This window comes from Meleagris gallopavo, chromosome 1 (genome assembly GCF_905368555.1).
Source record: "Meleagris gallopavo chromosome 1, MGAL_WU_HG_1.1, whole genome shotgun sequence".
Classification (NCBI taxonomy): domain Eukaryota; kingdom Metazoa; phylum Chordata; class Aves; order Galliformes; family Phasianidae; genus Meleagris; species Meleagris gallopavo.
In genome coordinates, this window is record NC_139404.1 from 111,415,962 (window position 1) to 111,431,066 (window position 15,105).

At 43.3% G+C, this 15,105-nt stretch overlaps 1 protein-coding gene across 1 annotated transcript in view; it reads right to left on the bottom strand.

Moving 5' to 3' along the window:
* Positions 1 to 14,477, bottom strand: part of LANCL3 (LanC like family member 3) — a 34,627-nt gene extending 20,150 nt beyond the window's left edge. The window contains exon 1 of the mRNA XM_085210080.1: positions 13,835 to 14,477. Coding sequence (XP_085066206.1) covers positions 13,835 to 14,395 — 561 coding nt within the window. The 5' untranslated portion in view covers positions 14,396 to 14,477. The remainder of the gene's footprint in view (positions 1 to 13,834) is intronic.
* Between the last annotated feature and the right edge of the window lie 628 nt (positions 14,478 to 15,105).

Here is a 15,105-nt window from a genome sequence, read left to right on the forward strand (position 1 = left end):
ATGTTGTGCTGTATGTAATGCAGTTTGCAAACTGTTACTCAAAGCTCTTCTATTAGTGTGTCTCTGCCAGGCAGGAACTGCTTTTTTCTGCACTTACAGATAGTGTGACTGAAAAGCTGAATGACTCTGCAACCTGCAGACTTGGGCACTTCACTCCAGGTGCTGCAGTAAAGAACATCTCAGTACTTTGGATAAATAATTTCAATCAAAGCTACAATACAGGAGACTTGCTGCAGCAATCAGCACACTCAGATTAGAGGCGTCAGCTTAAATGCTTGCACTGTGTCAGAAAAAGAAGGGATATGAATTAGAATTGCCAGGTTAGTGATGAAATCTCAAGGCTACGGCATATAAGGGAGATACTTTAGCCTCTACTCAGACTGATTTGGTTCTAAAACCTGTAAGGATGATCAGAGGCGAATGCAACTTGCCCTTGCTGGAAGGAAATGATTAGATGTTGAGTTTACTTTTATTCCACGCTCTGGGAGACATGGAGACAGGGAGACAGGAACCAGGTGGAATATGTGCCCCAGCTGCTGGTCAGGGTTGCAGCTCAACAACCTCCTTCAGTAGAAGCAGAGGAGTATTGCAGCAGGCAATAACAGCACAAACACCACTACAGATCTGTTCTAGGGCTCCATGGATTGTCAGTGATGCAGTGGTTGGCTTATGCATCCTGGTGTGTCTTAATGTGCACTTCAATGCAGCACTCTTGGGCTTTGCATGCCTATCAAAAGGAGACTTCAAGTGTGTAAACTAGGCACCTCGCACATTCAGACACAGCCTACCTTAGGCAAAACTTCAGGGGCTTGGTTTCCAGAGTAGGCTTTAGGCAATGGAAAGGTCTGAAGAATCACAACAGAGTGAATCAAAAATGTCTTTGCTGGGTGGTACATCTGTGTAGGCAGTCCAAAATTTAACTGACCTTCTTGATGCCATACTGTGTTAACCTCAGCTGGATAGGTTAGGACTTTTCGTTTATTCTAGCTGCTTATTCCCATGCAGAATAAATACAAAGAAATATGATATTAATTTACATTTATGTAAATGTAGAACTCTGATGTGCTACCATGTTGCATCCAGACATATAAGCAGCCATGGATCACATGTGCAGACAGTATGCCAATGCTCATGTGAACTCAGTACATGAGCAACTCAAGCCCTGTCATGTTCAGCTTAATTGAATGTCAGTTTCTTCCTAGCGTAGGGGATAAGTATTACAGATAATTCTCCCCAGATACATCTAATGCTAAAAATAAACCTTCTTTTAGCTCTTTTTTTTTTTTTTAAATCTCTTAAACTGTTTTCATACTTTCTTTCTTCCTGCATACAGTATTTGGCACTCCTCTCAGTTTAGATGCCAAAACAATTCTTATATCCAGTAAGCTGCCTCTTCTGGATCATTAGTAAAGATAATACATAAGGCTGGCTCCTACATCAGTCCTTTATTAGCATTTTTTATTAGCTTTGACTGTGGTCTTTCAGCCAATTCCAAATCCACAACGTCCCCATCCAAGTCAGCACGCATTAAGTTTTCAAGGAAGATTATATTTGACACAGCAACAAAAGCTTTATTCAAATGCAAACAGGATATTGGCTACTGCTCTTTCATCAGCCACTAATTTTATAATTCTGTTATTTACAACAAATGATCTTGTTTGTCTCGCAAAACTTCTTTATTCATCTAGCCACAGTGCCTTACATGCATAGTTTTATTATGGAGATATTGATGAGACATTGGCATCTGAAAGTACATCTCAGTATTTGCTACTGAAGAAAAATGTGGCTACCTGCAAAATCAGTTAAATGAGGCAAATTACACAAGAGCATAATTCACAGGCTAATTGAAGCATACACTTCAAAGTAGCATCAGCATTGCTTTCAAGCAAAGGTAATTCTAGAGAACTCCATGCTGGCCTTATGCCACTTTTACTTTGTGTGATGATCTGCAGTTTGTGCCATGCCAATAAGCCAAATAGAAATATAAGCTCAAACTACCAGAAGAATGCTGACAATGTAACGGAGAAAAAACAGATGAAGGTGATCAAGTCCTCTGAGTCATCTGAATTTTGCCCTACTCTTTGACTGCAGTAGCTGTCTGAGGCAGTAGAAGGCCTGACGATCTCTGTGCTGGCTGCTAGGTCTTCCCATGCACACTGACAAAGACAATTCTGAAACAGAAGATCATAGAAAAGAGCACTGCCTGGAAATTCTAGCCTTTCAAGGGCAGTCATGAGATTACACTGAGGAAGTGTGGGCTGCCATGTCCTTTAAAACATAACTTTATAAGTAATGGGATCACAGTCTGTACTTTTCTCCTTGTTAAAAGATCATCATTTGATACTAGAATAAAATTGGGAAAGTGTTATCAATTTTCCCTTTATGCAACTTATTCTCAGTTGTGACTCTATAAACAATGCACATTGGGAAAAAGACACCGCTGCCAGAAGCTGTGGTTCAGCTTATTCTTAAGACTAGACTACAAACTTCACAAGGAAAGGAGGACAAGGAATAACAGACATAAGGAAACAACAATAATAATAAAAAGTAATTCACTGCACTTAGCTGTTACCTTGCATTTGAGGATTTCAAAGTGTTGTATAATTAACTAGTGAGAATCATTATTACCTCCTAGTACAGGCTACATTATGTTATTGCTGCCCTGAGAGCACTTAGTGGCATATTTCTCTTTCACTGGGTTTACCTACCATTTTACATGATTATTCTCTGTAGCAGTACAGGAGGAACTGTGCAACATTTAGGTATTGCTGTACAAGAGAAGTGGACAGTGCTCTACCTCTGTACTGACTCCTGGATGGTGACAAATGTCCTATAGGGGAGGTTGCAGCAGTGGAAGTAGAACAGCTAGTAGCACAGAGGCAAACCCATCTGAGCCACTGAATTATGGAAAGATATGGCTGCCCAGGTAGAGAACATGGTTGTAAAAGTACATCATGTAGGTACACATCCAAGACTGAAAAGGAGGGATGCAGCTGGTGTTCAAGGCTCTATGGCAGCCTTGGATCTTTATGACCTTTCTAGATTCATGCAAGATCTTCCTGCTTGTACCTGCAAATGATTGAGCATGACTGAAGAAACTGCAATGCTCTGGCCACCCAATGTGCTAAAGGAAGTCAGAGGATGAGGAAAAGCACTGAGAAGCTGGTAGCGGTGAAAGAAGACAAGGAAGCACAAATGACTGCAATTTATGGGAGTAACAGTGAATTTTTCTGGTTGTCCATGGGTTCTTTCCATGCATTATCTCTGGGACTCAGCCTAGAGAAGAGTCGAGGGAGATCTTATCAATTTGTATAAATGCCTGGTGAGAGAGAGTAGAGAAGATGGAGCCAGGCTCTTCTCAGTGGTTCTCAGTGGCAAGAAAATCTACTTAAGTATAAGAAAAAGCTCTTTATGAGCGTGGTCAAACACACAAAGACGTTGCCCAGAGAGGCTATGGGGTTTCTGTCTTTGGAGATCTTCAAAACCCTAACTCTAACCCTAGGACATGGCCCTAAGCAATCTGCTCAGAGCAAGGGGTTGGGGCAGAAGATCTCCAGAGGCATCTTCCAGTCTTGATCATGTTGTGACTCTATGACTTTGAGCCAAATTCAAAAGTGAATATATGTCAGTACATTGTTCAGCCAGCTGTGGGGATTTTACTTTTCCTGAGATGTTTTGATTCAATTCTAACTTTGACTCAGCTTACTGCTGTTTTTTTTTTTTTTTTTTTTTTAAATTACAATAATTGTTCACCAAAATAAGCTAACAGTTCTACGGCACTTAAAGAACAATATCAAAATAGGATGAAAGCATTCTTACTATAACTATCTACGTTTTGTCTTCTGGGTAGGTAGAAGTTACAGAAGCATTATTCCCAGCTATTTTTGCTGGCATTATTAACAATGTGTACGAAAAGAGCAGCCAGGCATAAGCAAGCTCATGATTGATTCAGCTCTGCAAGACCAAGAACAAACAAATCAATATTTATTTAAAGCATATGAAGAAGTTTGTTTTGTTGTTCTACTACAAAGATTTTTCCCCAGGTTTATATTTGACTATCTTAAGTATGATCAGATCTAAACAGGTACATGCAGAATGTGTATCTTGGTGGCCACTGCTATTACAACTATAATTTTGACTAATTTATCATTGGCTTGGCCTTGGACAACTAAAACAATGAAGCGTAACGTTAGCCACTTCACAGATGGCAAGTAGAAATACCTACAGATCAGGAGCCAGGTTTTCAAAGGGATGAAGAACTTAGAGGAAATAGCAAGGTCGAAGTCCCAGAACATCTGAACCAAGGGTGGTGCTTCCAACCCAACTACCTTAATACAAGACAGTCTCTGTATTTTCATGCCCCAGTTCTAGCAAGCCAAGCAAACATCAAATTTGGTGATGCTGGATGAAGAAATTTTTACAAAATAAAAGGACAGCTTTCAATTAACTAATGGCGCTGGTGAATTCAAGAACAAAGAACTTTAACCTCCGCATGCTTCTTCAGTCTTCATTTATTCCTTCATTTCCAATGTTGCCCGACTAATGTCTCAATATAGGCCTCTGAAATACGTTATTCAAACTGCACTTCCCCGAAGAAAGCCTGTCACTGCCTAGCTGTCCCCTGAATACATAATATCTAGCGTTACAACACTGAATAACTATTTATAACTAATAATTCTCATTTTTACCATAAGAATAAAGGAAAGGAGATTCTCTCTTTGGCATTAATGAAAAAACCTAATTTTGTATACCACAGCACAGCTTCTGTGGTTGTGACTCCTGACTTTACACGATCCCTGACTACGTCACTTATTCAGAGGCCTGTCCTGATGAATACCTGTCCATGTAGCAGTGACCTATTAAAAGTCTGTTGGACTATAGCAAGTCACAAGGTGGGTGTGAGTCAGCGTCACGCTGGTGTGAGATGCAAACATCTTACTGAGCCATTTAAATAGAAAGAAGATCTGGAAGAAACACAAAGTTATCTCCTCACTCAATTAGAAAGATCTGTGCCAGAACTATGCATACAACTTCTGGCACTCTTCAGGAAAGGCTAGAGGGAGTCTGGCAGGCTGCAATGGGAATGACTAGAGCTGTAGAAAACATGGTGCATGTGGGAAGATTAGAAGGAATAGGATTGTTTGTTTAGAAAAGATTAAAGATAGGAACTGTAAGAGTCTTGAAACGTATGAAGAGTTGCCGTAAAAAGGAGCAAAATAATCTGTTTTAGTACTTCTCAATGAGCAGGACGAGGCACACTGGGATTGAATTACAGAGCGATTCAGATTAGTCCTTAGGCTAGACTTTCTAATAGGCAAGGTAACAAAATAATGTCTCAGATGGGGAAGACGCAGAACCTCCACTACCAGAGGGTCTGAGGAATAGGTTGGAGATAGACAGTCAGAAATGACACAGGCACAGGTAAAACTGCCTGGGGGCCAGGTGACCTCTCAAGGACCCTATCAGTTGTTTGATTCTGTGTTATCATTCAATTGCCAGGACTCAGTAGACAGACTAGAGAAAATTGCGAGTACAGAATATGCAATACCAACTGTTTTCCAACACATTATGCACTGACTCATCGGCACATTGCTACTTAAAAGACTGTTCTATGCTTCTTCTAGCTGCCAGCCCACACACATTGGAAAGATCAGCTTCCATTTCTCTGACATTGAAATCTAAATTTGACCAGTACGCTCCCAACTTACCATGCTCAATTGTGCATTGATGATTAATCATTCTAATATTATATATATAATATATAATATAAATATTATAAATGTAATATATATAATATATAATAACTAATGATTAATCATTCTCCATGAAAAAAACACTACACCAACTATATATATATATATATATACACACACACACACCAAATATTCTGTAGAGGAAAAAAAAAAGCCACACAAAATAACCAAATGCCGTGGACAGCTAGAAGGTGTATGTATCTGGCACAATTCTTTTTTCCTTGGTCATTCAGTTCTGACATCCATTCCATCTCACTCACAATGCACAACAGATATTAAGCCATTAAACTGAGGAATTCAGGAAAGCTGAACTGTTGCAAAAATAGATTTATGGTTCTGCTCTCAGACATCAAAATACACAGAGCTGAGAAACGCCAAATGACTCAGCAACAGCCTGAATTGCTATAAAGACACTTCTTGATCATGTTTGCCTGAAATGAAATAGCTATTTCAATTATTTTCCTTGTTACTTCTGGAAAAAATAAAGCAGCTCACTGTCACTTGAAAATAATCCTACAACATAGATAAGTAGTAATTGTTTTTGATGCTATTTTCATTGAGAACTGTTGGAGTGGACAAAAGGTTATGCAATATCACACGGTGCTTAATCTCATTCTTGTCAGCAGTCAAAGAACTGCATGACAGACACAGACAAAGAGGTATTTTGACATATTGCCTTATCAAAAATGGTGACCTGACTGCATATATTGAATTCTGATTAGGAAATAAAGGCCGGGAGGAATAGTGAAGTTAGCTGACAAACAAGATCCCAGTTTTAACAAATGCCTTACACAATGCTGTACAGCAGAGAGCAAGCCCACAGGACATAAGCATTTTAATTGCCTCCCAGCTCCTTTCTACAGAGCTCTTCTACCACTTGGAGGCAAGGCTGAAGGCAGCAGCTTACCGGCCAAGTAGCAGCACCCATACAATACTTACTCTGCAATCCTTACACAGCCTCTGAAGACAGCCACAGGTCAATGTTAAGACTGACTGGCTGAATTAACAACGAAAAGTAGGGACTATTGATTTAATGTAGAGAAAGGGATGGTTTCCACATATGAGTCCTGCTACATGCGGTGGAGAGCTGTGCTAGGATTTACATCCAACTCTAATGTTCTAAACGTGTATATTAAATGACTATTGAGAAGCATAAAGCTTAATTTTATACATCCATTTCAGCTCTGTAAGGTAAGACGATGTCACTTTTTCATTGGGAACTGCTTCTAGTTAGCCCTGTGCTCTTTTCTTCTCTCACTAGCTGCTCAATTTTCCACACTTTTACTTCCTTAGTCTTGTAAATAAGGTTTTCTGACAGAATTGCCATCTAGGTTATGCAGTAATTTAAAGTATTATATGCATGTAGTAAGAAAATTTCAGTGCTAGAAGCAAAATACAGGAATGTCCATGAAAATGCCCTCATCGGCTTCCAGGCATCAAGTAGTTATCTCCACCAATCCTTAGAGAAAGAAATTATAGCATAAGACATAACGTTGTGTTCTGAATTTGCAAGCACTGAATGTGATGACAGCTACTTCTGTAAGAGTACGAGCATACGCAAAGAGAATACAGGAACAGATAAGTGACAAGCAAAATCCATGCAGACAAAAACAGTAATTTTCTTTAACCAACTGTAGTGTTTAGTCCTCAAGCTCTTTCTTACCCTGTTCTCTCTTTGTCCCTACTCTTCTGCTGTATGTTTACCTTCTTCTAAATTGAGTGCATTAGCTGTCAAAACAGCATGAGTTTGCCAGAGAACTTAATTTTTTTCACTTCAGATTTAAATCTTCCTTGCTCCAAGGACTAAGCTATTTCTTGCTATTTTCATTCATTTTCAAATTCTGCTATGCCTACACAGACTTCAGTTTTCACTTTTTTTTTTGCCATTATTTTATTCCTTTTTTTTTTTTTTTAATTTTATTTTTAAATTGACTCTTTCTTCTGCTCTCTGCTCAGCCTTTGTCAAACATTTTTCCCATGCATCTACTGTTTCCCTGCATCCCTGTATTGCACCATACAGAGTCAGAGAATCATTTAGTTTGAAAAAGAATGTCAAGACCATCAAGTTCAACCATCAGCCTAACACTGCTAAGTCTCTCATTAAATTGGGTACCTAAATGTACACGTCTCTTAAATAACATCCAAGGATGGTGACTACCAACTCCCTAGGCAACCTCCTCCAACACCCAACCTCACGCTTTCCATGAAGAAATTCTTCCCAGTGCCCAATCTAAACCTCTACTGGTGCAACCAGAGGCCATTTTCTCACATCTAATCACTTGTCACTGGAGAAAATAGATCAACATCCTGTTGCTGCAGCCTCCTTTTAGGTAATCGTAGGGAGTGATAAGCTCTCCCCTCATCCTCCTCCAGACTGAACAACCCCTATTACACCAGCTGTTCCCCATAGCTCTTGTTCTCTAGTTCCTTCACCAGCTTTGGTGCTCTTCTCTGTACACATCCTCTCTTTCTTCTTTGTCATTCAGTGTTGCTTGATACCTCACTCATGGAGTTAACTGAGGCTCTTAGTCCTTTGCAAGAACAATGCAAAATAAAAAATCACTATCAGCCTTTTTCATGGAGGTAAACATAAATAAAAAAAACATAGTTAGTTTGTGGAAACACAGAATTTTAAGTAGTATATATGACATAGGTATGAAATACAAACAAAAATTTGAAAAATCCAAGGCAGTAAGCTTGAGAAAGTTGTTTTTGCTTAGAATCATAGAATGGCCTGGGTTGAAAAGGCCCACAATGATCATCTAGTTTCAACTCCCCTGCTACGTGCAGGGTCACCAACCACCAGACCAGCTGAGACAGGTTGCACTGTGCCACCAGACTGGTCATCAGTAAGTCGTGCTTCGAGACCACCAACTTGCACTCCTGCACTCTGCTAGAGAGCTGCTTCTTTTTTCAGGTTCAAATGTTCAGGTGGCTGGAGATGCTTCCAGAGGTTCAGTAGGGCCACAGAACAGACTAAGCATCTTTTCCACCAAAATGCCCTCATTCCACTGCCTGTGTATTGTTCCTCAGATCCCATTCTTCACGCCAGGAGCACAGCAGAGGCAGTACGCTCTGCACTACAGAAAAGAAAGACACTCAGCATTCAACAACACCTTCGCTTTCAGCAGGCCAAAGAGAGGCACCGACAGACTCCAAAGGGCGACCTAAAATTTGTTCCTTGTTATGATGAGGATGATGATGGAACAGAAGGTTTAGAAGTGAACTCACTGTATGTGAAATGTAAAGACATTAGGAGGAAGATGGGAAAGCGGGGATCTATTCTGGCTATAAGAGACTACTCTGAATAAGAACCTTTTGTTTATATTAAACAAACATTGGAATGTCAGTATTGGGTTGGTATTTCAGCAAAGAAGATGATGCTGAACTGGCAAACATTTTTTCCAACACCGTGAAAAAGTAAAGGCATATCTGACTGCTTTTGTATAAAGCTCTTTTTAGAAGATGATGGCAGATTACTACCACTCTTAAGCTATAAGCTGTCAAAAGCCATATTTCTGCAGCTAAACAGAAAATGTATATGCACCGTTAAAATTGTGTCAATCAAATCTGCAGTCCTGGCAGGATCCTTCCTGTAAGCTCTGTACTACTGTGCTTTTTACTGCCAGTAAAACAAAACTGTTGAAATTCAACACTTTCAAAATTAGTTTCTCTGCTTTATCTCTACAATTGGACATTCAGCTTCCACCATGCTGAGCTGGATCCAGGTGGCCATTATCACAATGGCCCAGACTCAGATTTTGAGTTTAAAATAAAGACTCATGTTGCCCTGCTGAAGAAAGATAGAGAAATTCTGAAATGGAGACCCAAACTATTTGAGAATGCTTACTAAACAAATCCAGATTTAAATAATTCCCTTTGATTCGCTCTTTGCTTTAGAAAACTCCCATGTCAACTCCCAGCTTAAATTCATCAATTTAAGCAAATTAATGCAAAATCTGTCCTGTGTGGCTTGAGGAACCATAAATAGAAGGATGTACATTTAAAAGAAGCAGGCTAGAAAGAAAACCTTTTTTTTTTTTTTTTAATCTTTCCTCGTATCTCATTTAAATTCTCTGTGGCAAAACTGACATCCTGCCTGTGTAGTGGCCTGTGTAAAATGAAATAATGAAATCAGTAGAGCTCCAGCTAGCTCCACAGTTTGTGCGTTTGACATTACAAATGCCACAGCACTTCAGATGAACTGGCAAATTCTTCCACATGAGAGAAAGGACTTTAACATAGAGAAAGAATGAAATCTCACCTTTAAGAACAACTCTTCTGCAATTGAGGTGCAGATTGGAATAAAAGCCCAGCATGGGATCTTGCACAACAGTACTCGGAAGAGCATCCCTTCAGCGCGTATTCTGCAGAGCTCCCTTTCTAAGACCAATCCATCAACTGCCTTTCATAAACACTGTGTTCAGCATGAAGAAACTTCCACTTTAGAAAGTCCCAAAGGAACATCGAATCATAGAATTGTTTGAGTTGGAGAGGACTCTTAAAGGTTGCCTGGTTCAACTCCCCCACAGTGAACAGGGACACCTACAGCTACATCAGGTTGCTCAGAGCCCCATCCACCTGACCGTGTCTCCAGGGATGGGGCATCCACTGCCTCTCTGGACAACCTGTGCCAGTGCCTCATCATTCTTACTGTAAAAAACTTACATCCAGTCTAAATCTCCCCCTCTTTTCGTTTAAAGCCATTTCCCCTTGTCCTATCACAACAAACTCTGCTAAAGAGTCCATTCCCTTCATTCTTATAGCCCTCCTTTAGATTCTGAAAGGCCACAATGAGCTGTTTCCAGAGCCTTCTCATATCCAGGCTGAACAGACCCAGCTCTCTCAGCCTGTCCACATATGGGCACTGTTCAATCCCTCTGAACATGTTCATCAGTAAGTTCCTTCCTCTTGTTTTTTTTCTATTTTTTTTCTAAGAGCTGGAAAAAATGGACCAAACACATGGGCTTCCAGGAATGACCCTAGTGGCTCAGACCCTGAGGGAATGGGCTTGGCCACACTGCTGACAAAGCCTGGTGGTTCAAGCAGTTCACCACCGAAACTGCAGGCAACCATCTCTTACAATGTCTCCAATGTCTTTAGAAACTCCTGTCCTTTGAATGAAGCACCAGGCAGTCACGTAGAATGCTGTTGTGCCTCTTAGAAGGTATACTGCTATTGGCTGCTGTCTTTTTTGCTGCAGACTAGAGCTGGTGGAAATCAGTCAAGCCAGTCGTTAAAAGAAAACCTGAGTTGTGCTGAAAGGTCGCAGCATCCCAGCAGATGGTGATGCAAGAAGCCACTTGAACTTCTGCACCTTTTCCCCCATCACCTGACAGTGACATTGCCAGAAGGAAGTGCAAATACTGAGGCACACCATGCTCCATCAACCATGAAATGGGACAGAAACATCACTGTGATAACATCAGCAGATGATAAAACACCATCTAAACAGAGGGGCAAGACCACCACTTCAGTGGTTTCTTACTACTGTTTGCACAAAAGCAGAACTGATGGATTCCCTCCAAAATACATAATAAGGCAAGGCTAGCAGCATCAGAAAGAATAACCTGAAGAAGCAAGAGCAGAAAACAGTGAAAACACATGGATTAAAGACTACTCAGGTACATGCACCTTATCTGTGTGTACCCTGTACAAATGATAATATTGTTTCTGCAAAAACACTTTACATGCATAGAGTCACTGTGCATCAAGAAGGTCAGACTGTTAATTCTTGCCTGTTTAAGTAATCCTTACTCATGCAAAAATTCCCAATTAATTCATCAGGAAAAAATGCTGTATTAGCCTAAAACTCTGAAAACCAGCAGAATACAAATGCTTTCTTCACATGAGGCCAAAGTTGTTCAACTGAATGGATCTTTCAGGACAGTCAACTAACTTCCTGAAGAACATGCGAAGCTTTAAAAAACTGAGGCTGTTTAGCTAGGACCAAAGCAGCTGAGCTAAACTGGTATTTACTGAAATAGAGTGGTCCCCTTCCTCTGCTGCCTGGAAAAACCAAGCCCACGTCATCAATGGCAGATTCCTTCAAGTATAATTGATTTCTTGTACATATTTTACAATTTAACTTATTCAGAGGAATAAACAACCACACGAGCAGCAGTGGCCATATTTTAGTGTAAGGAATGGACTTCTCTTTGTGCTGGAAATGTTTGCACAGCAGCATCCAAAGAATGCGTGCAACAAGAAAACATGCTGCAATGAGCCATGTGAGGCCGTGCACAATCAAATTACAGGAGGTAGCGTTTTCCAGCGGTTAGAATCACAAGGAGTTGTTTCTATTCTGGGATGTACCTGGCTTTCCATTTGACCTTGGGTAATAACATTACGTGCACTCTCTCTGGGCATCCCTCTCCTCATTTGTAAAAAGATGCAGGATCCGCTCTGGCAATGAACTAATTAAAATAATTCTGTACGAGGATGGAAACTTTTATCAGCAATCTGAATTTTGCTAATGCGTGAGTACACAGACTACAGACCGTGATCACTGCGCTCTCGTAAGGAGCAAAGCATTTTAATTAAAGGTTTTAATTTTTATTAAAATTATTTTAAAAGTCTTAATACTTAACAATTTTAAATATTTTGATTTCTTTCTTTCCCTGCACCTTTAAAATTGCAGTGACATTCAGTGGTGACAGAATTAATAATGCTACAGAAGGACTGATTGAAACATCAGCAAGAGGACACAGAATATGTCTTACTGTGACTGTGGCATAACAGATCCCTATGACTGTCCTCAACTCACCTGCTGGAGGAATTCCACAATATGTGCACACCTGTGCTCACCTGTTGGGAGTTTTAACTCTTGACAGCTGTGTAAAGTATGCTTTTTCAGCAAGCAAGGAAACAGGGAAAGCTTTCCCCTTCTTTGTATTGCTTGTCAAAGGACATCAGGAGATTGCACTCTCTAAACTGCAGAGACTGCTCAGAGATTGCTGTCAAGGATGCAAGACCAGCAGGAGGGAGGAAATAACTGAAGTAGTAGAGCTCAGGGTGTTGTTTCGTACAGCTGCTATGTCAGTGTACAACCAGAAGCACGGACTCCCTCAGTGTGACCCCAACTGCCAAGATAGCCGATACCTCTGCAAAGAACCATCCCCTAGAACTGGTACTGCTGCCTCTGCAGAACTTTCACAGAAAATGCTCTCTGAATGAAAAGTACGGATATGTTATGTTTAGGAATAACGTAACTCATCCTATCTTTAAGAGCCTTCAGACAGAATCCTTTTATCATGAATGCCAGGCCCCTTTAAATGCTTAGCGCTATAAGAATTTCTGTTCAAGGCAATAAAAAAATCCACGATGCTGACTTAACAATCCCCTCTGATCCCCTGGAGTCCCTGCAGTCCTCCATTAAATGAATTTCCTCGGACTCCCATCTCAACGCCTGTTACTGGAGGGGGCAGAACAGCTCCTTCCTGCAGCATTTATTTACTTGTAACAACTGCTTACTCTCGCAGGAGGAAATAAAAATGCCATAAGCACACGAACTTGCAAATCAGTGACGAACAGAGGGGACGCAGATTGGACCCGACAGGAGAACAGGAAGGAAGATCTACTGAGTGCCTGCTCTGACACCGCACTGACTGCACGGTAACAAACACAGCTAACAGCAGGGTTAGCTACTGGACCGTACTCAGTGGAAGCTCGGAACGCCAAGCGCTGCCAATGGCAATGTCCGAGGGTAAAGTCCCGACTCCCGAAATCAGCAGCGAGCTGAACCATAAGCAAGCCTTACCCACGCAGCTCCCATTCACCAAAAGCACCACAAGGCAGGGTCGGATTTCCAAAAGCCTGTGCTGAGCGCTGGGGTCAGTAAGCACACGTGCCTTTGAACACCGTCTCCCTTGCACCACTTGGAGTAACAATAAGGTCCCCTGTCCTGCTTTACCTGCTTTCCGACCCACGTTACTTTAGGGACGCGCTCTCGAAGAGCCCCCCGGCAGATCCCTCGGCACCTGCCCACCTCTCCTTTGGGGCACGGGTGACCGACAAGCGCCTGCCCCAGGAGGAGGGCAGCTCCCAAGGCGGCGGCACGGGGGGAGCCGGGGATGCCTTACCTCCATGCCGAGCCGCTGCTTCAGCACCAGGGCGGCACACAGGTACCCGGCGCGGCCCACGAAGAGCTCGTCGGAGCCGCACTCGAGGAAGGAGAGCGGCGCGCAGACCTCGCTCAGCTCGCGGAACTTGCCCAGAGGCCGGGCGAAGTCGGGGAGCCCCAGCGCCCGGTACACCAAGGCGGCCACCGCGTACACCCCGGCGCCGCCCAGCAGGAAGGCGGCGCGGGTGTCGGCGTCGGCCTCGCCGCCCGCCTCCTGGTAGCGCAGGCAGGCGTCCACCACGCGCCGGGCGGCCCGCAGGTAGGCCTCCCGCGACGGCGCGAACAGCGGGCACTGCGCGACGTGGTACAGCATGTAGGCCACGCCGGCCACTCCGCCGTACAGCCCGCCTTGACAGCCGCGGGGACTGCCCGCCGCCCCGCCGCCGAGCGGCGGCAGCTCCTTCAAGATCCGCTCGATGGTGGCAGTCACCAGCGGCACCGCCGCTTCTTTGTCCGGCGCGGCCGCCAGGCTGCCCGCGTAGTCATCGAAGCGGTTGGCGAAGCAGCGCTGGCTCGCCATGCCCCCGCCGGCGCGGCGCTCTGCGCAGCGGGAGACAGCGCGGGGCGGCCGGGAGGCGGGAGCGCGGCAGGGAGGAGCGAGGAGGCGGGAAGGGGCGCCCCTCGGGGCTGGGTTGCCGCCCCTTCGGTCCTCCCTGCCGGGCTCGGGTCTTCCCGCGTCGCCCCCTTGGCTGCTGCTCGCCTGCTTTCAGCCGTGAGCGGATCCGCCGGGATGAAGGGTGTACGGGGGTTTGCGTCCTCCCCACGCCGCTGGAGGATGGGGCTCTGGGAGGGCAGAGAGCAGCTGGGTTTTCTTGTCTGGGAAGCGGCCCCCAAGGAGCTGCGGCCACACGTAAACGAGGGGAAAGCTGAGCGAGTCCCTGACAGCCTCGCGATGACACCGAACCTTCTGTGGCTCCTTCAGGCGCGAGCCAAGCAGAGCTTGTGAGGAACAGAAGATAAGGGCCACTGAGTGGGCTTCTAGTTAAAAGAAATCAGATCGACATCAACAACAGCTTGATAAAGCTTGAGGCAAACACTAAGAGCAGCTCTCATCCATGTGAACTGGTGGACAGTGAAAGACCTTCCAAGGGCTGTGCCTCCATAGTTCCTTTGCACGTAGTGCCTTTCATCTTTCAGTTCCTGGTACACGGTGGCAGGACAAATAATATGATTTAAGTCAAAGAATCTCATCACCTCCAGCGGGTTTTGGATTAAGCCACTTACAGCAAT